This window comes from Leptonotus elevatus, chromosome 11 (genome assembly GCF_054856555.1).
Source record: "Leptonotus elevatus isolate MCC_2025b chromosome 11, RoL_Lele_1.0, whole genome shotgun sequence".
NCBI lineage: Eukaryota > Metazoa > Chordata > Actinopteri > Syngnathiformes > Syngnathidae > Leptonotus > Leptonotus elevatus.
In genome coordinates, this window is record NC_141249.1 from 5,180,678 (window position 1) to 5,203,672 (window position 22,995).

At 39.1% G+C, this 22,995-nt stretch overlaps 1 protein-coding gene and 1 long non-coding RNA gene across 2 annotated transcripts; one reads left to right on the top strand and one right to left on the bottom strand.

Annotated features, from left to right (window-relative positions):
* Window positions 1-6,879: 6,879 nt before the first annotated feature.
* Window positions 6,880-13,090, bottom strand: LOC147165564 (uncharacterized). Its single transcript, XR_015096518.1, has 4 exons — window positions 12,853-13,090; window positions 12,402-12,593; window positions 11,157-11,283; window positions 6,880-7,476 (listed from the first exon to the last, which is right to left on the bottom strand). It is a non-coding gene; the product is annotated as an uncharacterized LOC147165564 (long non-coding RNA).
* Window positions 13,091-13,254: 164 nt separating this feature from the next.
* Window positions 13,255-15,036, top strand: foxd3 (forkhead box D3). Its single transcript, XM_086089390.1, has one exon. It carries the CDS (start codon window positions 13,599-13,601, stop codon window positions 14,763-14,765), a length of 1,167 nt encoding a protein of 388 aa, XP_085945516.1. The 5' UTR covers window positions 13,255-13,598; the 3' UTR covers window positions 14,766-15,036.
* The last annotated feature ends 7,959 nt before the right edge of the window (window positions 15,037-22,995 follow it).

The following is a 22,995-nucleotide window of genomic DNA, read 5'->3' on the forward strand; positions in this document are numbered from 1 at the left end:
TTTTCATCAGGGTGGTTTTTGAAGACATGAGAATCAAGGAAGAGCTACTCATCTTTTTGCCATTAAAAGGACACACCAGAGGTGAAGATATTTTTAATGCTTTCGTGGGATTTGTTGGTGAGACGAAGCTGCCTCTCTTCAAGCTGATCTCCATCACAAATGACGGGGCACTTGACAATGCTGCCAAAGTGAAATCACTTTTTGACATGGAAATCTCTGCTCTTAAGGATGAGGTTCTGACCTTGCGAAATGACATTGAGCTGAAAGCTAGATCAACATTTGCTGAAGTGGTAGATCTTAGGAGCTTGGCGACTTGAAAAGTAGATCTTGCGTCAAAAAAGGTTGGGCACCCCTGGTGTAATCAATGGGACATGGAATATTTACTTTCTATTTTTTTTTCTGTATGACATGCCCACACAAGAAAAGAGGAGAATGTGTGCAGTGTTCTATAATGTGTGATACATGTATTTTTATTATTTGTTTATTTTTTAACACAGATCCAGAGAGTCACATGTTATTAAGACAGCTCAGGTAAACTGTTTTAAAATGTGGGAAAATGTTGATCATTTGACTGCTTTAATAAAATTTCCAATTGACTCAATACAGTTCTCATGTCCTTGACATTTCAACATTCAGGCAGGTATTTCTGTAGACCTACTGCTCAGCTTTCCCTTCTGTCATCCAAATTGAGACCGCATCACAAAGAGGTAGTCAAGAGACAGTCAACTGTGGAAACAGTACAAATAATATTTCCCTCAAAGATCATCTATCCATCAGAAAAAGGACATAAACAAGAAAAAAAAATCTCACCCTGCCCACCAATCTTTCATTCTCAGTGTACTCATACATCTCGGGTGAACCTCTTAATATGGTCCTGCCACTGGGTGGACAACAGAGACATTCGGTCATTAGTAACAAATGATCAGGACAAGAGAGGACAACAACTCACGGTCAGTAGTGTGATATTGCTCCACCTTTGGATTTCGTGGTCTATCACTAAAAATGGCCTCAAAAAAATAATGGCTTTGTTTAGTTAAATAATTCTGCAAATATAATGTCAGTGTGGTGAACTATTAGTGAGTAAGCTAATATGAATAAAGCTGATGAGAGACTGACAAACAATAAGCGTAAGATCAAATGTGCCTATGGTTAAGTCTAGCCTAATTTGTGGTTGAGTTCCAGGTTGCCACAAGGTGACATTTTGACTAAATGACATCATGCTAATTTTTTTGCCAAGAGCTCGAACACCTGTCAACCAAAATAGAGCCCATAATGTCTGTTTTTGTGCAGTACATGCATATTTTTTCATTTCAAAATGTTGGTAACTTATTTGGTATACATAGAAATGTACTGAGTAGTCATTACGAGACACTATAGTGCAGTGATTTGTAAGCATATTAGCCAACAAGGAGGTACAGGTTTTTGGCCCAATGCCAGCGATATGAAGGTCTAGTGCATTTTTAAGACTTGTCAGTGCATGCCAGGTCAATGTTCAGTGTACCTTAAAGTCATTTTTATTCCCCTTTAATGAAAAAACACAGCACTCTGAATAATTATAGGAAATTTGTTTTGAGCTTCCAACCATCCATTGAATTCTGTTTATTCGGGTTCGAGTTGCAGGGCCAGCAGCTTTAGCAGAGAAGCCCAGACTTCCCTCTCCCCAGCAACTTCGTACAGCTTTTCGGGAGAGATGGCGAGGCAGCTGGGAAATAGTTGCTGGGACGTGCCTGGAGCACCTGCAGGGAGGCGTTCAGGAGCTTAAGTTGTTGTTTAACTGTTGTTGGAAGTTAAGGTTGAGCTTAACTTCTGTTTGAACTGCAGCAACTGTCTTGTGGAATTTTTGTCAGATGACTTTGGTTTGAGACAAATACAATTACAGATCACTAAAAGCATCTTTGAAGTAAACCTAATGTTTACAGAGAGTTTAATGTGATATGTTTGGAGGAATCACCAATAACATCAGGTCAGGGATGCTCTTTGCACCCAAAAGACAATTTTTTGCAGTTATTTGCAAAGCGCCCAAAGCATTATTATAATTAGGTGTGTAACAAACAAAAAACAAAAAAAACAAAAAACGATTTGAATCTGAGTTTTTTTAAGATGCAATTGCATTGATTTAAAGTTCAACCGAATCAAATTGTTCCACTTTAAAATATATCGCAATATGCATCAAATTGTCATTTATTGGAGAGATCATCTTTGAAGGAAATGCCACATTTACAGTAAAATGACAAGCAATTCACTGCATCATACCGAATCGTAATTCCACTGTATCGAACCAAATCAAAAACCTTCCACTTTAAAACAACTGTCATTGAATCATACATAGGCCCACTATGTACTACAGCCTGGAAGCGTGTACAACTAATATACCAATATGTTTGGCTGCAGCTATCGAGTATTTTAGTATTCAAATACTCGACTGAAAATTTGAGTACTCGAGTATTCGAATAAAATATATTTTTGCTGGAATATATATATATTTTTAAATAATACATTATACGGGAGGGTGGTGATTGTGCATTTATGAAATTGAATGAGCTGACCAGTAATAAGGCAAATATGGCATTTAATAAAAGCCTACATTGTTTAAATATTTGCAATTATTAACGGTTAATGGCTAATGCATTGATGGACTTTTATTCTGTATCATTTTGAAATGTCCGGCTGCATTTGAATGCACCTCGCGGCTCGCCGAACGCTGTCTCCAGTGAGTGGCTAGTTGCTAACGCTGGAAATTTGTGCTGTATCATACAATGACAAACTAATTAACTAGCGGTTTCTTAGCATCCTTAATTAGCAATTAAATATAATTTTGGGATGGTTGTGTTGATGTTGGAAGTCAACAGTTGCGTGAGGACGAGTCAAATGGGTCAATTTCAAAATCCAACAAGGCAATTGCATCGACATCAAAGTATTAGTTGGAAGGCTTTTATTTTTAAGTTGGCCTCCGGGACACGGAACTATGTACGACCCAAACCAAGCTGTTGCGCCACTCATATAAACATGTACTTGTGCCCGTGCGACCAGATTAATTTTTTACCAGCTTTTTTGGGTCGCGCAATTATGTTATTTAAAATTACTGTACAAAGCATTTTGATGTAAATACTGACTTTAACGGTGAAATCCGACATAAACCACCAACGTAGGAACAGAACTCAGCCGTGAATCGCCCTATACTCGAGGAAGGAAAAAGCCCTGGAGGATTATTCGTACTCGAGCTACTCGATTAACTCGAGTACTTGTTTCACCCCTACTAATATGCTATTTGATTTTGGCTTTGTAAAGTGCACAAATAACTTGAGATTTCTTCAACAAAAGTCAAATAACTACCTATAGTCCGTCTTCGCGGCATTGGCTAATTTTGGATGCAGATTATAGGCCATACCAGGAAGTAAATAAAACTGAGTTAACTGAGTTCATTTTTATACGCTTTAATAAAGAATTAAAATTCATCTCCAGAGTTGATTGACTCACATCTTTCAGCCTATTTTCTGATTAAAAATTGTTTTTTGTTGCACTCCTAATAATTTTCGAGTCACTTTTAATAGAAATTAACAATTTAGGGAAAACAGTGTGGGATCCAAAACACCAGCTGACATTTTGAAGACATCACAGAGCTTTGATGTTTGATACATTGCTAATCAAATCAAAACAATCAAATCTTGTTATAAAATAGTTTCATTTCAAAGCTGATCTCATTTTATGTTTCATATAAATTGTTTTTGCATGGCTAACAAAAAAGATTTATTTGGGAATGGAGCAAGAACATGTATCACTACATAAACCATTGACATGGTTATGATGATAAGACAAAGCATGACTGCAAACACAGAGATGAAGATGCAGATATGCTAGCAGACACATCGGACGATTGATGTGAACTGACAAGTGGCAAGCATCAACCCCAATACAGAACCAACGAATTATCCACAGGACCTCTGGTTGGGTTAGATCTGATTTTGCTGTTTTATTATTCATTGTGAATTGTCTGCTGTGGATACAGTGCTCTTGTAGTCACCCCCTCTTTTCTATTCACTTGACATTCCTGATGGGGAAATCCAGAATTCCTAATGGCGCTCAAAACATTACATATCCGGGGAGAAATGTTGGATCACTTACAATCACCGTCTGTAGGAATCTGAATGGACAAATCTAATGCCAAAGAGCACAAAAGGTTGGGGGGCAATGACATATGCTACAAAACTTGTATGTACGTAACATCCTCAATATTTTCCTTTGACAGCCTTGCTTTGTTTCAAATGTGTTTCCAAACCAAGTACACAGATGAAATCCCAGCAAAAAAATTCCCGCCGCAGCTCAATGAAATGGCTCATGCAAGGCAAATTGAATATGGGACTTTGCCAGACAATGCCAGGGTTTGAGCAGATCCGCTATACCCTGGAGCTGGCTGATGAAGAAGAGCAACACAGAAGAGAATGGGGTCTTTGTCTGTCTCCAAAAGTTTGAAGGCTCCTTGCAGGATGCATCGAAACCTGACCCAGGAGGACACGTCCCTCCAGGGGAAATAAGAAGACAAATTATTGCATGAATAATAACTGAGCAACAGAAAATAATGTTTGCAACAATTATACAGCACCATAAGCCACCATGGAGAAAACTCCTCACTGATGAGGAAACAGAAAAGCCAGCAGATTCCTTGATTAGATTTTCTCAAATTAAGCTCCTTCGTAAACATTTGATAATGTTCAAAGAAGGCGTAAGATTTTTGTAAATGACGTTACGCCTGATAACACGAGTCATCTGACATGAATAGTGCTAATTTATAGTATAGATTGTTTTCCAGCTGAATTCTATCATGATAATTGAATTTGTTGTTCTGAGCTGTTTTCTCAAGTCAATAGTCACATGTTCGTTTTACCCATTTGGTTCTTGTGACATTAAAGGCCAAACACAAACCAGAAAAAAAAAAAAGACGATTTACAGCTTGTTCAAATTGTACAATTGACCTCATTCTCTGTGAGTTCGTTCTTCGGCTGATGCTGATTTTTTTAAAATGTTTTTTCAACGTTTCTGTGCAGAGGATCTGATAAATTCCTAGTGTCAGCCCTTACAGTGATCTCACACAATTGAAGCAGAGGTATGACGAGATTTTCTAATCTCTCAGTTCTTTTCATTTTTCAATTAAGAGAAGCTCATTAGCATTCCAAGTTTATAGGCATTTTAACTGCCTTCTTCATTTTCTTCTCGGATTGTTTTGATGGTCAACACTAGTTCCAAACACACATTACCGCAATATACAGTGCAAGCTAGTGATCAATATCAGAAGGCAGCCATTTTGCCACTTGCTGTCAAGTGAAAATTATATTACAGTTGCTCAGGTCTCAACCAATCACAGCTCAGCTTCAGTAAACAGGTGAGCTGTGATTGGTCGTTCCCTGAGCCCTGAGCAACATTGATGTCATCTTCAGTCGACAGAAAGTGGCAAAATGGCCGCCCCCTCAGGTAACTCATATTCCACAAATGTAATATTAATCAGAATATCATGTTTAGACTAGTGAGGTCACATATAACATATTATTGTCAATAAATATTTAAGGTCAGAGAGTACATTTTGCTGGGTTGCTGTGTTTCAAAAGGCGTCCCTCAGGGATCTGTTCTAGGTACACTGTTGTTTTCTATTTATATCGATGATCTCTGTCAAAATTTGTCAAATTGTCATTTGTATTCATTTGTAGTCATTTTTTCCTCTCCTGCAATTGAACAAGCTTTTAACTTTTTACAGACTGTCTTTGATGTTTCACAGCCTCATTTAGCTTAATTAAAGTTCGTTTTTAATGCCAGCAAAAACAAATTAATAGTTTTTTTCAAATGGAAAACAGTTACCCTCAATTCTCCTCAGGATTGAAACTGCTAAGGGAGCAGAAATCCAAATTAACACCACTTATAGGTCCTTAGGACTGCATAACTCCTATTCCACTAACACAATTTCAACCTGAATACCATATTTAGACTAGTGGGACTGCATAGAACATATTATTGTGAAAATAAATCTTTTGGGGGTTGACTTCCTCTTTAAGTCACATATTGAGGGCCTTGTTTGAAAACTGAAGTTTTAATTGGGATAGTTTTGTTTTTTTACCATTGCACTCTGCATTTTATGATTGGTTGTGGGAATCAAGTTCACCATTGTATATTTTGTACTGTTGCTAAGTATCCATCCATCTCTATATGGCTGCAGACTCTCACACTAATTCATTTTTATTTATAAATGTATTACTGGGCCTCTCCTATCTTACCTTTGTGCATACTTGTTGTTGTGTAAACATCAACAGCTCTGTGGTTTGCACTCTCAAAAAATGATTTGAATCACAGTTCCTAGGGTCAGGACAGAGCTGGGTAATACAATAGTCAACTTCAGTCACTTTTGGTTTTCGGTATGCAATGAACCTTTTCTTTGGACTAGTAGTTTTCATTGAATCTTTTTCACCACAAAGTATTGCACTCCATTTTGCCTCCATTTCTTCAAAACATGATTAATCCACAATCAATTCCACTCCACCATTCATACTAAACAATGAAGTTACCTCCTCATTCTGCAACTGCTCTGCGATGATGTTGGGTTGACCAAGTGACCAGCAGAATGAAATTAAGTGTAAACTTTTTTACCATGTGTCATCACTTTTTGTCCTTTTCCTGCAGAGCAAACCATTCATGTGCTTCAATGAGCGCTCCAACCAGCTAATCACATTGTCATTTTTATATCCTTAGCCCAAAGCAAAAACTCTCATGGGACCATAGATCGTGTGGGATGACATGAATATACAGCACACAGAAATAGAGTGGAACATGATACGTAAGTGTGTCCTTGGTCGAAACCTCCAATTGAGATGCGGACTAAAACACCATTGTTCAGACAAATATTTCATTTAATATGTTCATAGGAAAGGCCTTCAGTTACCAGTTTGCAACACATAATATTTCACAGTTGTGTATGCACAGTGCTAATACACATTGTGACACCGATAAAGAACATCTTCCAACTCTGTGAACATTGCGTCCACTGTGTAACATATTAAAACCGCCTCCCACGCAATTTTTTTCTAACAATCAGCTTCACCTTATTTTCCGAGCAATCTCAGTGCGTTGCGATAGTGACCCCCAACCCCCAAACTCCTCTTTTGTCGCGTGGGGAGGGGACCATGTGTCTCCTCGTCAAATGGTAACCCTGGTCGACCCTGCTAGCTCCAGAGCTTCTCATTATTTCATGCGAGGGGGGACTTGTGATCTTTTTAATTATTCCGCACTTCATTTCGATCTCACCATTCAAAACGCAACATGAAAATTGATTGCCACAAAGATCCATCTTTATAATCTCCCCTCAGACGATAAATTGTCCAACTTTAGGCCAAGGTGGTTGGGCGATGCAAGCAGGAGCAGATCTCTCGTCCAGCAGAGCAGAGCTGCATCGCTGCAGTGTGACGGGGTCCAATACTGAATGCTCTTTCTCACTGACTGAAAAGAGAGGGAAAAAATTTACACTTGTTATCTTGTGAACCCTCCAACATGCAAGATCGGAATCTCTTGAATGTCAGCCACCGAAATGGAATTAACAAGAGATCTTTTTATTGTCATGGAGGGTCATTAGGCTGCCAATCGGGGTAATTATGGAAATGATCTCCATGGCTCTTTGGAATGTTTTTCTGCTTCCATAAGGACTTGAAAGTGTTCAATCAGCCTCTCTCGTGGGAAAGTTCAGTCATAACTGCAAGTGTACCAGCAAAATCAAATTAAGCAAAGACATTTCATTAGTATTTATGGCCCTGAGGCATTTGTAAAAGTGTGAAGCGGTGGAGTAATGGGGGAGTGTGGACAGGAGAATTATTGCTTAATGACAAAGACCATACCTAGAAGACATACACATGATAATGAATAAAAGCCATTGATTGCATCTTTAAACGGGAATCTTGGGGGGAATGTAAATTATTGACGCTTGTGTGCCTGACTTTGGACTTCCAGCACAGGTGGAAGGGGAGTCAACTTTATTTCAATTTCATCGTAGCAGACACATGCAAATGCTAATACCTGCCAAATCGAACCAAACTGAAAGCAGTGGAGACATGTCAGCTTATTGATTAACTACATATAATCGTCATTGACTGTATCAAAAAATTACCGTTGATCATTTGAGACCAAATATACAATGCTTGAAAAATGTATTAGACTAGCACCCAATATAAGTTTTATGCCACAGCTGCCCCATATTAACAGCAGTGGTAATAACCTAAATGATTTCATGTTTTTTTAATGGCTAGCATGTAGAAGCTCCTTAACCGAATGGACAGTTTTAATGCTAACATATAATCATTATTGTTATCTGTGATTGTTCTTATTCGCTTTTTACAACAAAATCAAACATAGTAAAGCACATTAATACATATTGATTTGTATGTTAATGTGTATCATTTTAGTGGTTGAATATTAGGCTTAATTAATTTCTGACTGCGAATCATAGTAACAGATATAAAAAGGTGACTTTCGTTTGATTCCTATGTAAAATGCTTAATAAGTCAAGAGGTCTCTCAAATAAGTTTTTGAAAGATTTCTGAAGATTTTGTTCTCATTTTTATGACAGGTGGTCCAATACTTTTCTCAAACGCTATCCTTTTTGTTCTTTGTTCAATCAGTGTTCAACAGGGAGAACTTGAGGATATCAGAGCTATGTGCGGTAAATTATAACACCTGAATAGGATTCACTCGTCCACCTAACCTCTATTTAATTGACAATTAAAAGGTACAATACTTAATTTCAACAGGCAGCATCATGATTTTGATTAGTGTGTGGGATGTGCACTTTCCTGCTGTGATAACACAAGGGCTCAGTTCAGAAAACCAATAAGTGAAGCAGTGACAACCAAAATAAGAGATTTTATTTTTTAAAGATGAACAGTCATGAAATCTGCATAATGTTTTAACATAAAAATGCCTTTTTGCGGAGATTTGAGATGTAAGAAAGCAATAATTGTAATTGTAATTTAAATATGCTTAATGCTCGTTACTGACAGTTCTGTCAATTCAAATCAAAACGTCATGATCATTTTTTTTATATTCTTCCTTTAATTAACTGGGTTCAAAAATAGGTAAAGAATCCCAGTGAAGCGGTGCACATATTTTGTGCATGACTTTTATTATTGGCAAAATTGCTTGTTTAAATGGTAATTTAGTGTGATGTTACACATATGCATCAATAGGCAAGAGGATATTGAGTGCAGGGGTCATGGTGAATGGGGGTTTAGTGCACGTGAACTGAAGGGAATTATGCAAAATTGGTGGGCAACATGACTATTTACATATTGAACCATTTTGAACCAAAACGTGCAGGTCATTTAGTTATTTTTGCATACCTGTATGAGTAATAAATTAAATAATAATAATGCTATTTTGCTATTGATATGTTTCCTATTTCTCATCTTATTAAAGCAAATGCTCCCGAGTTGACTGTAAATCGTGAGGCTTCTTGCTTGAGTTTGGGCATCCTGGCAGAATTAGCACGCTGCTACTATCGCTTTTATTCACTCGTTGATTCCATGTTAAACCGGCCTGCATGTGTTTTGACACCGTGCTTAAATAGAAAGCTAATTTGCACTGTTTACAGCCGGAATCACATCCACAGCACGCTGCGTGTCAGCTTTATCCGAATGACAAAAAGCCTACAAACTGGGTGACATTGCAAGTACTTAACAAGTGCGCATTGGCATGCTAATCTGCTGCATTTAGTGGAAGGTGTCATTTTCCCACCAATGCCTGAGAGTTTAATGCATCTTCCAGGTTATTCCTTCCTTTGTTCGGGCAACAGTGGAGCTGTTGTTTTTGTTAAGAGTTCATATTTTGGATATCATTCTAGTATTTAACTTTTTTTTCCTTCCCTTCGTAATTAAGTCTGACTTTTTTTTAATTATTGCATAATGTCTGATCAAATTCGTGGTCTCTAAATTTAAATTAATAACTACATTGCTTAATGCACATTTTCACATTTCATATTCGGACAAATCGGAGAAGATGTCAGAGTCGTTTAAAGGCCTACATTCTTCAAGGCCGATGAATGCATCCAGCGCTACCTGCTGACATCTATTGGACAAAAGCGACCTCGTCGGTGAAAATGTGTGTGCAAAATTCACGAAGTCTTCTCTGATTGTTGATTTATTAGTATGATGATTCACTGTAAACTATGTCCGTATATAAACGCCCGCTCGCACACAACACACATACGCGCGCGCACATAGAGATTTTTTTCTAATGTCCTCCGTCATTTATTTGACAGAAACATATGATGCAGGTTGATAGAGTAAGTAAGAGTGTAAAGCAATAATTATTTACCATCAAAATAATATTCGATATATTTTATTGTGTGTGTGTGTGTGTGGGGGGGGGGGTTATTGTTCAAAATGAGGATATTTACGTTACAATACCTAAAATATAATTTATAGATATAAATATGTGTTCTGAAAATTTGCAAATGGAGCAAAATGTAGGTGGGAAGTTTCATGCGTCAAATTATGTAAAATCCCAATTTAAAACAAGATGCAGGGGAAAACGCATTTAGTTTGCATGGGGGTTATTCCAAACAAAAATAATAATAATAAAAATAATAACAATACATTAACATGAAAAGGTACAAAAGTGTCAGAGTGCTGCTTTGCAAAGCGCTTTTGTGTTTTATTGAACACAGGGATTTATTTGTGCACCTTACAAAACTCAAGGTGTTGACTGAAACATCACCAATGTCAAGGCAAGTGAATTCTACGGAAAATAATTACGCAATATTGTTATATTAGAACTTTATTGAAAATTGTGAAAACACGGAGGTAAGTTGATCTATTCAATTTATTTATATAGGCTACTCCTTTTCAAAAGTGACCCTGACCTTTGAGCTGAGAGAGAGAGTGAGAGAGAGAGAGAGAACAAGAGAGAGAGCGAGAGCAAGAGCGAGAGACAGAGAGAGAGAGAGAGAGAGAGAGAGAGAGACAGAGAGAGAGAGAGAGAGAGAGAGAGAGAGAGAGAGAGAGAGAGAGAGAGAGAGAGAGAGAGAGAGAGACAGAGAGAGAGAGAGAGAGAGAGAGAGAGGGAGGAGAACTCCCCTGGCAGAAATCAACAGAGCATCGCGTTATTATGATCACAATTATTAGTTCGGTGACCTTGCCGTATAGTTTGCAGTGATCACGTGACGTTTCCTCTCCATCACCTGTCCTCCAACAGCAGCAGCAGCCCGAGCACCCGCGCGCTCGCACACACACCTAAACATACACACACACACACACACACCTAAACACACACACACACACGCGTTGTCTTATTATACTAAAAGGTTCGGTCGCGCTAAGTATGTGCTTAAACGTATAGGCCTACATTTCATTAACAAACCGCGGCGGTATAAAGAGCGGATTTATGAGGCTTCAAAAGATCACAGGAAGGACGCCTGTGCTACAAATATCAGAAACTTTTCACACTACACTGCATGCAACTGAGTTTTATTTATTTGTTTTATTTTTTATAGTATTTTATTATTATTTTTACATAGAAGTCCACCTGCATCTGTCTGAAGAGCAGAAATAAAGAGCGCGTGTGAGTGAATCTTATCCCAAATTAAAGTAAATTTAAAATACGGAAACCAAGATTCGTCATGCGCAGTGCTTCCAATAATAAAAAAAAATCGTCAAATAATAAAGCATAAAGGTGACTGAGATGTTTTCTTCAAATGAGTCCAAGCTGCATGCTCAAGGGTTGACTTATTCCCGCTAAGTAGTTCGTATTGACGGCCTCTCAGATCACACAGGTCGGCCAAAGATTAACACCAAGGTCTCATTGAAAGACACAGGTTTCTCTCCTCTGACCCCAGCGAGCATTATTAATGATAGCGTTTCATTCATTCATTAATCCCCCTTTTATCCTCAGAAAGCGGTGTCATGAGACGGTATAGGTAAATTAAGAATCAAGTTCAGAGGGAAAAATAGTTAATAAACAAAGCGAATCATATTTAAAAAATACAATTGCATATTGTCATAATTGATTAAAGTCACAATGATAATAATAATTTATAAAATAATAAAAAATAATATTTTAATAATAATAACAATAATAATAAAGGGAACATAGTTTTATCTTAATATATTATTTTTTCGAGAAAAAATTGCCGTCCAATAATTTTCGTGTCGTCCAGTTTTAAAATGTGTGCTTTTGTTAATTGACTTATGTTGATTATTGATATTTTCATTAACCCACAAAACGGTTTCCAATACAAATCTATCAAGCGCTTTAAGCGCATTTGTATGCCGAGTCAGACACAACAATTCAGTGCATTAAATGATAAATATTTGTCGCTTTGAAGCTTTGCAATAAAGCTCAAGTCCGTTTTTTTGCCTCCATGTTCTCACGCAGCTCACCTTCATGCGTCTGAATGATGTCTCTTTGCATTCTCCCGCTGGTGCATTTCCTACTTTTTTTTCAAATGTAAAAACATGCAATGAACGGAGACGTTAACACCTCTAGGAAATTCCTTATTCTCTCCATTCATTGCTGCTGCTGCTGCTGCTCGTGCTTCTGCTGCTCAATATTCTTCCCACCCTCGGTTAATCCTGCAGGAATAAATAGATCTGAATTGAGGTTTTGCATTTACGGCTCGGCTGCAAAAAAAAAAAAGAAGACAAAGAAAAATTCACCATGATGCAACTACGAATATACTTAGTTGCCGATGTTAAATTATGATACACTCAATTACGCATGCAGCAATAATAATAATAATAATAATAATAATAATAATAATAATAATAATAATAATAATAATAATAATAATAATAATAATAATAATAATAATAATAATAATAATAATACAACCTTAACTGTGGTCGATTGCATGCTGCAGTTTTCGTCACACTTGCTAAAGTTTATCGCAAAGTGCGTGTTCATTCGCGTCAGATCGTTCAATCATACAGACCAATTTTCTCTCTCTCTCTCTCTCTCTCTCATCCTCCTCTTTCCTCTCCTCCACCCGCGTGCGCGCCGTTAAATGGCCTATGACGGGCGAACACAGAAACCAGCGGAAAGCGGCACTGCTGATGTCCCTTTGTTGACAAATCCATGAAACAACTCCAGTTTGCATGGTTTAACAGCAGGCTGCAGGGAGGAAGAGAGAGGGGGCGTAATGTCGTCATCGAACCACGTGGCCAGCTCCCCATCATATACTGGGCTTGGTGGAGGTGGAGGTTGTGGTGGTGCTGGGGGTAATCTATCAGAGAGTCCCTTTTAAAAGCTGCGACCTTTAAAAGCATGTGACATCTCGACTTTGTGCTCCAAGTGTGGCTCCATACGGGACGTAAGTGAGCGACGAGGGACACAAGTCGGCCCATCTCCACGCAACTTGCACACCAGAGTGGAAGAAGTTTCTCTGCAGCGCCTGCCTCTTGAAAGTCTTTGGAGAGACATCCGATCTCTTGACAGGGGCCAGCACAAAGTCAACAGACGCTCGACGTGTGTGCGCGCGCTGCTCTGACGATAACCATCACACCACCGCTTGTTTTGGCTCCGAGACTTTCTTTTTTTCTTTTTCTTTTTAAAGAAAAGAACTGTAAGTAAGCCGTGACATGACCCTGTCTGGAGGCAGCGAAAGAGCCAGCGACATGTCCGGCCAGACGGTGCTCACAGCCGAGGACGTGGACATCGACGTGGTGGGCGAGGGGGACGATGAGTGCATGGAGCGGGACAGCGACTGCGACAGTCCCGGAGCAGGCATCCTGCACGACCTGCGGGATGATGACGACATTGAGGTGGACAAAGATGAGATGAGGTCCGGCGGCGGGAGTCCGTGCTGCGAGAGCTCCGGGGAAGGCGAGACCGGCACGGGGAAGGGAGACGAGCAGAGCGCCACGCCGGGAGGTCCACTCCAGAAGCCCAAAAGTAGTCTGGTGAAGCCGCCGTATTCTTACATCGCGCTCATCACCATGTCCATCCTCCAGAGCCCGCAGAAGAAGCTCACCCTCAGCGGCATCTGCGAGTTCATCAGCAGCCGCTTCCCCTACTACCGAGAGAAGTTCCCGGCGTGGCAAAACTCCATCCGCCACAACTTGTCGCTCAACGACTGCTTCGTCAAGATCCCACGGGAGCCCGGCAACCCCGGGAAGGGAAACTACTGGACCCTGGACCCGGCTTCGGAGGACATGTTTGACAACGGCAGCTTCCTCAGGAGGAGGAAAAGGTTCAAAAGAGTTCAGCCGGACATGCTCAGGGACCAGACTGCTCTCATGATGCAAAGTTTCGGGGCGTACGGGCTCGGTGGCCCCTATGGGCGGCACTACGGCATCCACCCGGCCGCGTATACCCACCCGGCGGCTTTGCAATACCCCTACATCCCTCCCGTGGGGCACATGCTACCCCCGGGTGTCCCTTTACTGCCCTCGGCCGAGTTCAACCGCAAAGCGTTCAACTCCCAGCTCAGCCCGGGCCTGCAACTGCAGCTCAGCAGTCTGAGCACGGCGTCCATGATCAAGTCCGAACCGTCCAGCAGACCCTCGTTCAGCATAGAGAACATTATCGGGGTGTCCAGCTCGTCGTCGTCCATGGCGGGATCAGCGCAGGCCTTCCTGCGGCCTCCGGTGACCGTTCAGTCGGCCCTGCTGAGCGCTCAGTCCCTCTCCCTGACCCGGACGTCCGCCGCCATCGCCCCCATCCTCAGTGTACCTTCAAGTATTCTTTCTGGACACGTTTTACCAGCAGGCACGGCGGCCACGGTGTCCAAATGGCCTTCACAATGACTTTTACCTTGACTGCAAAACATATTTTTATATTGAGACACTATTACAGAGGACGTGTAATAGGCAGCACTGGACTGTGTGTAACTATATCTAAAGACTGTTCACAGAGAAAAAAAGAAAAAGGAAATATTTCTGTACAGGTAATATTTGTAAATATTTTTTTTATGAATAATTTGAATTTTTCTGTCTTTCTTTGTTTGGTTACCATTAGAGATCTGTGATATTAGTTTACATTTTTTTGTACTGGATGAAGGATGTGGACAATTTTGACTTTTTCGTATGAGACACAAAAAGTTCTGAAATAGTCTGTTTATTATGAAGAAAATAACCATGTGTAATTCAATTTAGCTATATTGTGGTGTACACTGGCTTTATTTGTAAATAAATCAGATAAATAATTCGAAAACATATTTATTATTTATTTATTACATATTTTCATTATTATCTTTCCATACTCACAGACGAAATTCCTATAATGAAAATATACGGTCATGTTAAAAATAATTTAATGAAATTTTATTTTGACTTTTAACGCAATAATTATTATTGTTGGCGATATAAAACTTTTTCCAATATGATGACGACGACATTTGAAATCAATACAAAACGCATGTTTAAAAAAATTTTTTTTCTTGTTTTGCTCTTTAAATCTGCCGAGTAATTAAGAAACAGGTGCAAAAGAGAAAAAATTATAAAACTACAAATAACGGGAACTGAATAAATATAGGCCTATATGAGCAGTACAATTCAAACCTTCACAAATGTGTTATTAAATTGCAAACCTTGCGACATAATGACAATTTACAAGCAACTAACCGCAAATACGTTCTGTAAGGACGACACTCATGCTACATTCTTTAAGTCAATCTGTTACAATTTTTTAGACATTAGAAAAATCGCGTAGCACTCGACTGAAGTTATTGAAGTTATTTTATCCGGACTGAGCTGCGACTGCATAGAGACCTTTTAATATGACATCACTGCTGGTGTCCTTTTACAATTCGGTGGCTCGACTTCCTCACAGATCACAGTTTCAACAGTTTCGCAGTTGTGTCTGGCTAATCACTTTTACACAAACAGCAAATGGTGCGTGTGTGTTCGTATGTGTGTGTGTGCGGCGCCGGCTCGCGCTTGTGTGCACTCTATATTTATCCGATCCCCATGGGAAAGAGAAAGGAGCCTCTCGCTGCTTCAGTTCGCAGACAGACACCGAAGAAGGTGACGATGATGCAAAACCCTTCTCCAATGTCCCAATGGTATTTCTAATAATTAATACGAAATAGAAAAATAAACAATACTAATAAAAAATAGACCATGAAAATACTAATATAGAAATAATTGTATGTTAATCGTTTAGAACATTACTGCGAAAACATATGCTATACACAGAGATCTTGGTTTATGGGTTTTTTAAAAAAGTTATCGTTTGCGGGACCAATTACACAAACCCTTTGATTAAAATTTTGGGGAATTTTTAAAAAACGAGCCAAGAAGAATTTGTTCAAAACGCAACCGTATTTATCAAGTTTGGTCTGTCACTGCAGGTGTTTTAATCGCCTATAAAATTCGCGGTTCAGAAGTGTGAGATCCATGATTTGTCTTCGGGAGCATCAAAACCCGCTTCCGGGACTGCAATTACGGTTGTTGCATTTTTGCTCATGCACCTATATGATAATGAAACAACACTCGCTTTACTGGGGGACTTCACCTAGTTACCGGTACCTTCTTATGCGGGAGGGGCTGTGGGGGGGAGGCTAATATTTACCAAAATAATCCAACACACACACACCCCAACGCACACACACACGCGCACGCACACGCACGCGCGCACACACACACACACACACATTCATCATATGAATCAATTTCAAAGATTTCTACCAATATTTCTGCCCATGCAGAATACAAATTGCTGACTATATTAACGTGCTCATTTGAAAAGCAAACAGACTATATTGAGCTATGCACTACAGCTGCACTTGAGTGTGCACAGGTGAAGAAAAGCCTTGAGTGTCATTCCCATAGTTCTGGCTGCCTACAGGCCTTGTTCTTCTTTTAACAACAAATGGCTAATTTGTTGTTTAATTGAAAACCATGGGAAGCAAAGGGATGGAATAATTCACGGTAAAAACACACTTTAACTGCCAAATTTCCATTAACTCAGTTAAATTGCTGTATATATGCCTCTGGGCATGGTAGATTTAGATTTGTTTTTAGATGTATTTATTTTTTATTTTTTATTTTTTTATTTTTTTAAAGAAGAAAGGGGGCAGAAAGAAGTCAAACTTATAACATCTACATGTCCCTATATCACAAAATGAATGACAGCTATGTAATGCAGAACCTGTTCAATACATAAGGAAAAGTTCATATAACCTTTTCACAGCAATCCACATCACAGTATTTACACATTGCTGTCAATTAGTGTCTGACATGAGGCCTTGGGAAATAGGAACATATCACTGGCGTTAGGCCAAAACCAGTTTGCACAATCAGGCAAATTTCATATTCATAAATAATAAATATTTTATTTGTTTATTTATTTATTTATTTATTACAAATTATTATCCAATCCATGTTGAAAATGACTTGTGCTCTTTGATGATGCAATGTTAATGGTTGGTTGGACAAACATGCCGTTTTTGAGATTCTCCTGAAAAGTGATGATTTGGGAATTCCGCCTAACGCCAGTGATGATAACACAGAATCAAACAAACAAAAAGGGTTCCACATTAATTGCAAACAAATGGAGCCAAGCCATTGTCCAATGGAATGGACACATATAAAATATATTTCTAATAAATAATTAATAGCTCAATCTATAAATTTATCTGGGGAAAAACACTGAAGCAAAGACTGCAGGTTAAAAACAAGCATGCAAAATACAAAAATATGTTGCCATCCATCCATCCATCGTGGCCTCATTTTAGGGTATTAAGGTAGCTGGAGTCTATCCCAGCTGGCTTTGGGCAAGAAAGAAGTAAGGTACACCTTGGATTGGTCGCCAGCCAATCAGAGGGCATATATAAACACTCACGTTCACACCTATGAATAAATTAGTCGTTAAAGGGGAAGACAACCCAAGTTTTTTCTTTACAATAATGGGGTGGTCATTTTGCCACTTGCTGTCGAGTAAAAATGACATCACAGTTGCTCAGGCCTTCAGAAAACAGGTGATTGGTTGTTGCCTGAGTTCTGAGCAAGTATGATGTCATTTTCAGTGAACAGCAAGTGGCAAAAAGGTGGATTTGGCTGATTTTGCTCATATTTCACAAACACAATATCAAAGACTGGAGGGAGAGGGAGATCGACAGGCGGATCGGTGCACCGTCTGCAGTGATGCGGACTCTGTATCGGTCCGTTGTGATGAAGAAGGAGCTGAGTCCAAAGGCAAAGCTCTCGATTTATCGGTCGATCTACATTACTACCCTCACCATGGTCACGAGCTGTGGGTCGTGACCAGAAGAACAAGATCCCGGATACAAGTGGCCGAAATGAGTTTCCTCCGCGGGGTGTCCGGGCTCTCCCATAGAGATAGGGTGAGAAGCTCGGTCATCCGGGAGGGACTAAGGGTCGAGCTGCTACTGAGGTGGCTTGGGCATCTGGTTCGGATGCCTCCTGGACGCCTCTCTGGAAAGGTGTTCCGGGCATGTCCCACCGGCGGGAGAACCGGGGACGACCCAGGACACATTGGAGAGACTATGTGTCTCGGCTGGCCCGAGAACGCCTTGGGATCCCGCTGTTGGAGCTGGTTGAAGTGGCTGGGGAGAGGGAAGTCTGGGCATCCCTCCTAAAGCTGAAGCTCCTGCGATCCGACTTCGGATAAGCGGTAGAAGATGTATGGACAATATCAAAGCTACTGAATGCAAAAAATTCAATTTTGAATCGCTACTGCCATGATGAAAAATTAAATTGCATACACCCTTCTTCGCGTACACGATGCGCACATGACATCACATCAACATACAGAGGGCAATACATTTGAACCCAAATTAACTATTGGGGTGAGTACAGATGGTCCCTCTATGTATTTTTGCAAGGCTTCGCGTCATAAAGCATTTGCCAATATGCGGAAGCACTCGCAGAAAGGTGGCCGTCGTCAATGATGCGAAGTGAATGTGTAAATTGTCTTCCTGTGAAACAATCACTGAAAATGATTAAAAAGAAATGTTAAATGTGTGAGTAGAGAAACACAGACAAGCAGACACTAACACTAACATTTGTTTCATCAATCTGAAAAATCTTGATATCATTCAAAATCAAAAGTTGTCTTGTTTAGTGGCCTTAAATCTCCGCACTTCACAAACCAAAACACAAATTTGGATATTAGCGTGAATGTGAGAATGAACGGTTGTTTGTCTTCATGCGTCAGTTTTAGGATTGAATGGTGATCAGTCCATGCATCAACCCCGAATCACTCGACTTAGATAGACTGCAGCTTTCCCTGACCCTCACCACGGTAAGTGGTATGGAAAATGAATTAATAGTAGCAAGGAGTCAAGGAATAAACACTCTTTATACTTTTAACTCATTAATTCCCCGCCATTTTCACTGAAGCAAAACCCTTCGCTCCCGGCTGTTTTACTGGATTGTGACAGATTTTACAAGGCCCACAGAATATTGTGTTCTATTGCTATAAAAAACATAGAACCTACCAAAAGGAAGATTAGAGTCTCTTCTTTCATCAGGAAAAAAAAAGTATATTTCTATCTGTTCACGTTTGGCAGCAATTGGCATTAGACTATAGCTAAGTTTCATCATTATTTACAAATCAGTTTAAAACAGTGGGGAAAACAGCTTTTTGCAACATGGCCCTGGTTGATCTCTTATACTCTGCTGCCACCTGCTGGCTGTTTTTGTAATAACTACAATTGCTTCAAGCATTCTCTTCAGTTCAGAGGCTGCATCAAAGCCTTCTGTATGCTCTAGCATAAAGAAAACATAAAAAACAACCTTATAAATACATCTTTGGGAGCATGGTAATATTTAAAATAGAACGTATTTATCCATTTTTGGGAGCAAATTAGTTAATCTATAATCTACATTTAGTCTTTTTTGTGGTCTCAGATAACATTTTAGCTCAGTACACTTCTTGTTTTGAAATAAAACCAGACTAGACGGATCTGTGAATGAAATTCACAACATACCTTTCAACATCAGCAATTGTGGGATACTAAAACAAACATACAATTAAAAATCTACTGCCGTGAGATTTGACACAAAATCAAACCATATGTGAGCTGGCAACATCATATGGTGGATCATGCAAGTGTGCTAAACTCATTTTTGTCACTTTGTAGTTACGGTTTCCATCAAATATCCGTTCTGATGATGAAAAAAATTGTGTTTAATCGTCTTATAGTATTATTACACATATACAACAAATTGATGGATTGTTTCGAAATCAGAAGTCAAGGATAAGAGTTTGTAAAATTATTGTTGAAGTTACTGTAAAATGGGTAACTATTTTTTTTTTTTGAAAAAACATTTGGTACAGATATTAACAAAGATCGGGGGAGTTGACGCACATGATTTGCTTTTGTGGGCCACATATGATGTGGCGGGCCGGATCAAGCCCCCGGGCCTTGAGTTTGACACCTGTGATATAGTGGATCATGATTTTGTAAATTTGGTTCAGTTCAGGAGTCATAAGTGGTGTATCATTCCGATGCAAAAACAAACATTGGATTATTCCGACATTTTGATTGAACATTCGGTTCACATTTAAATGGGTGACAAAGCAGACATCAAAAAGCAACATTAAATTACATTAAAGAATATCTGTAACAGGAGGTTGGATTGTTTGTAGTCAAATGAATAATTTCTCCCAAGTTTTATACCTCGACACACTGCCACTGGAAAACTCTTCCACAATGTCTAGGACAGGTCATCTTCCACACCACAACAGCAATAGCTTTCTCCAGGGAGGAGGCCACAGACAGTAAATGTAGGTACAGCAGTTACTGAATATTTAAAAAGGCATCAAGATGAAGCAATAAATGACAAAGTAAAGCTGATGTGGCCAGGCATTAATAACTAATGGCTATCAGTGAGTTATTGGCTGTTCGCTTTGTAATGAAAGTGTCATTGCAAATCAGCAGTTGTCCAAGGTTATTATTATTTATACATAATTGATGCCAGAACCACAAGGAACACGTCTACCCAACACCTTGGGAACAAAGACGTGGGTGTCAACAGAGGAAAAGGTCACAGAGGAGATCATGCCCGTCGGCTGAGATTTACACTGAGAGGGGAGGGTAAAAGTGGGGCCTTAATAATTCCACATCTGTATACAGTGCAGATAAGCATGCTATTGCCAGTACTGCACACCTAATTTTATGTTGAGCAGACAGTATTCTTACTTTTTTTTAAATTCCAACGTTTGTAGTTAAAATGTTTTACTTCTATTTTGGTTCTACAGTATGAACGCGTCATATACAGTTCGGTCTTAAGCAGAGCCAGGGTTTGTCATTAACAGTGAACCGGTGGTCCAGAGCTATTGCAGCTTTATTAAGCCAGTACAAATTTAACATTCAATATTTTGAGTTGTGTCCACTTAAAGATTCTGGAGGCAGAAAATTTAATTTTTAATCACTACTGCCACATGTGGCTGAAAAATGAAATTGCAGACTCCCTTCTTCACGCACACATTGCTCACATGACCTCACATCCACAGACAGAGGGTGGGAAATTCAAACCGGTGATTGTCATGTAATTTGAATATCAAGAAAACAATCTATTTATTTCAATAATTTGTTTTAAAAAGTGAAACTTGCATGTTACATTCGTTCACCACACACCAAGTGTAATATTTCTAGCCTTTATTTGCTTCAGTTTTGATCATTTCGGCAGAAACACACAAAAAGAATATTAAGTGTTTCACAAAATTTGAATATTGTGACAAAGCTCAACATTGTTGGCTCTCTTTGTCCCGATCATGTCCAGTTACTGCAAAACAACTGCAGCAATTTTCCTCAACCTTTAAATGCTATCAGTCTGGTTTAGTAAGCTTAAAAATAAATAGTCTTTAAAAAACAATGATACTTCTGTGTAGTTTTTTTGTTAGTTAGTTTGTTTTTACGTTAAAATATCAATCTGAATATTGATCAAAATTTTGGCCATTATGGTATATCTCTTCAAGCCATTCCTTGTGAACTGATTTAAACTGACATGCAAACAAATCTGCATGAAATATATATTTTTTTAATGGCTGATCAATTTGCCCAAACATCTTTACAATAGCCTTTATTTGACCATATATAACTATATAAAGACACTAAATGTTAAATAATCATTGCAATTTATTGTATTATATCATGAACATACAGGGCCAGTGCCGGTTCTAACAGGTCTACTACAACATGGCTCATTTGGCATGAAATTATACGTGAATTACTGAACTGTATGGAATGCTTCTGAAATAAGATAAAAACAATGAATGAAGGAAAATTGTGAGAAGGCAACTTTGCTGGAGGTTTAAAATGTGTTTTTTATATATATATATATTTATCACTATCTTCCATTTTTGTTTGCTTTCTCCTCGAACGCTTTCAGGTCGGGACAGGAAAAAAAAAACTTGGATAAATGCGACTTCCGACCATCATTGAATGCGGCATTAGACCCCATCGTGAGTCAACACTGAATTAGTAGCAGCCATATTGGATGTGGCTAAGTGAAATGATGTTGAAGATTCCTTGTCCATTTGCTGCTCAACAATTTTCCACTTCTTGCATTAAGACTAAACTGTTACTGTTGATGTTATTAGGCGGTTCAAACCTCATTTCACAAACATATTTGCCAATTTTGTGGCTTATACAATGGTCACATCCAATATAACGGATGCGTTGACATATCGCACGGAACCGGCCACCCCTTCTCAAGACAGTGTCTGCTACAAAAATAACTAAAAAAAGAAAAGAAAAACTTTATTTTAGGGGCCCTAATTTTGTGCCCAGTGCGCGTTGATGAAATCCATCAAAATGTATTGCACCCTCTGCGCCACAAATTAGACCTGCTTTCTTTCAGCTGGTCTACTTTCTGTCATCAAATTGTCAGGTGTAGGTGGAGACTGGGGTGAGCACAAACATCTTGGTGGGTGCGTACAGCCCCCAATGGCCCGTCCATGTCGATGGCTGTGCATATAGCACTGTAGTAAATGATATTATGCATCATAATCAAGGAAAACAGCTTTATTCCACCATTCATTTGTATTATTTTATTTTTTTACTTT

Coding starts and splice junctions, on each gene's coding strand:
- foxd3 (XM_086089390.1), top strand. CDS start 13,599: ATGACCCTGTCTGGAGGCAGCGAAAGAGCCAGCGACATGTCCGGCCAG.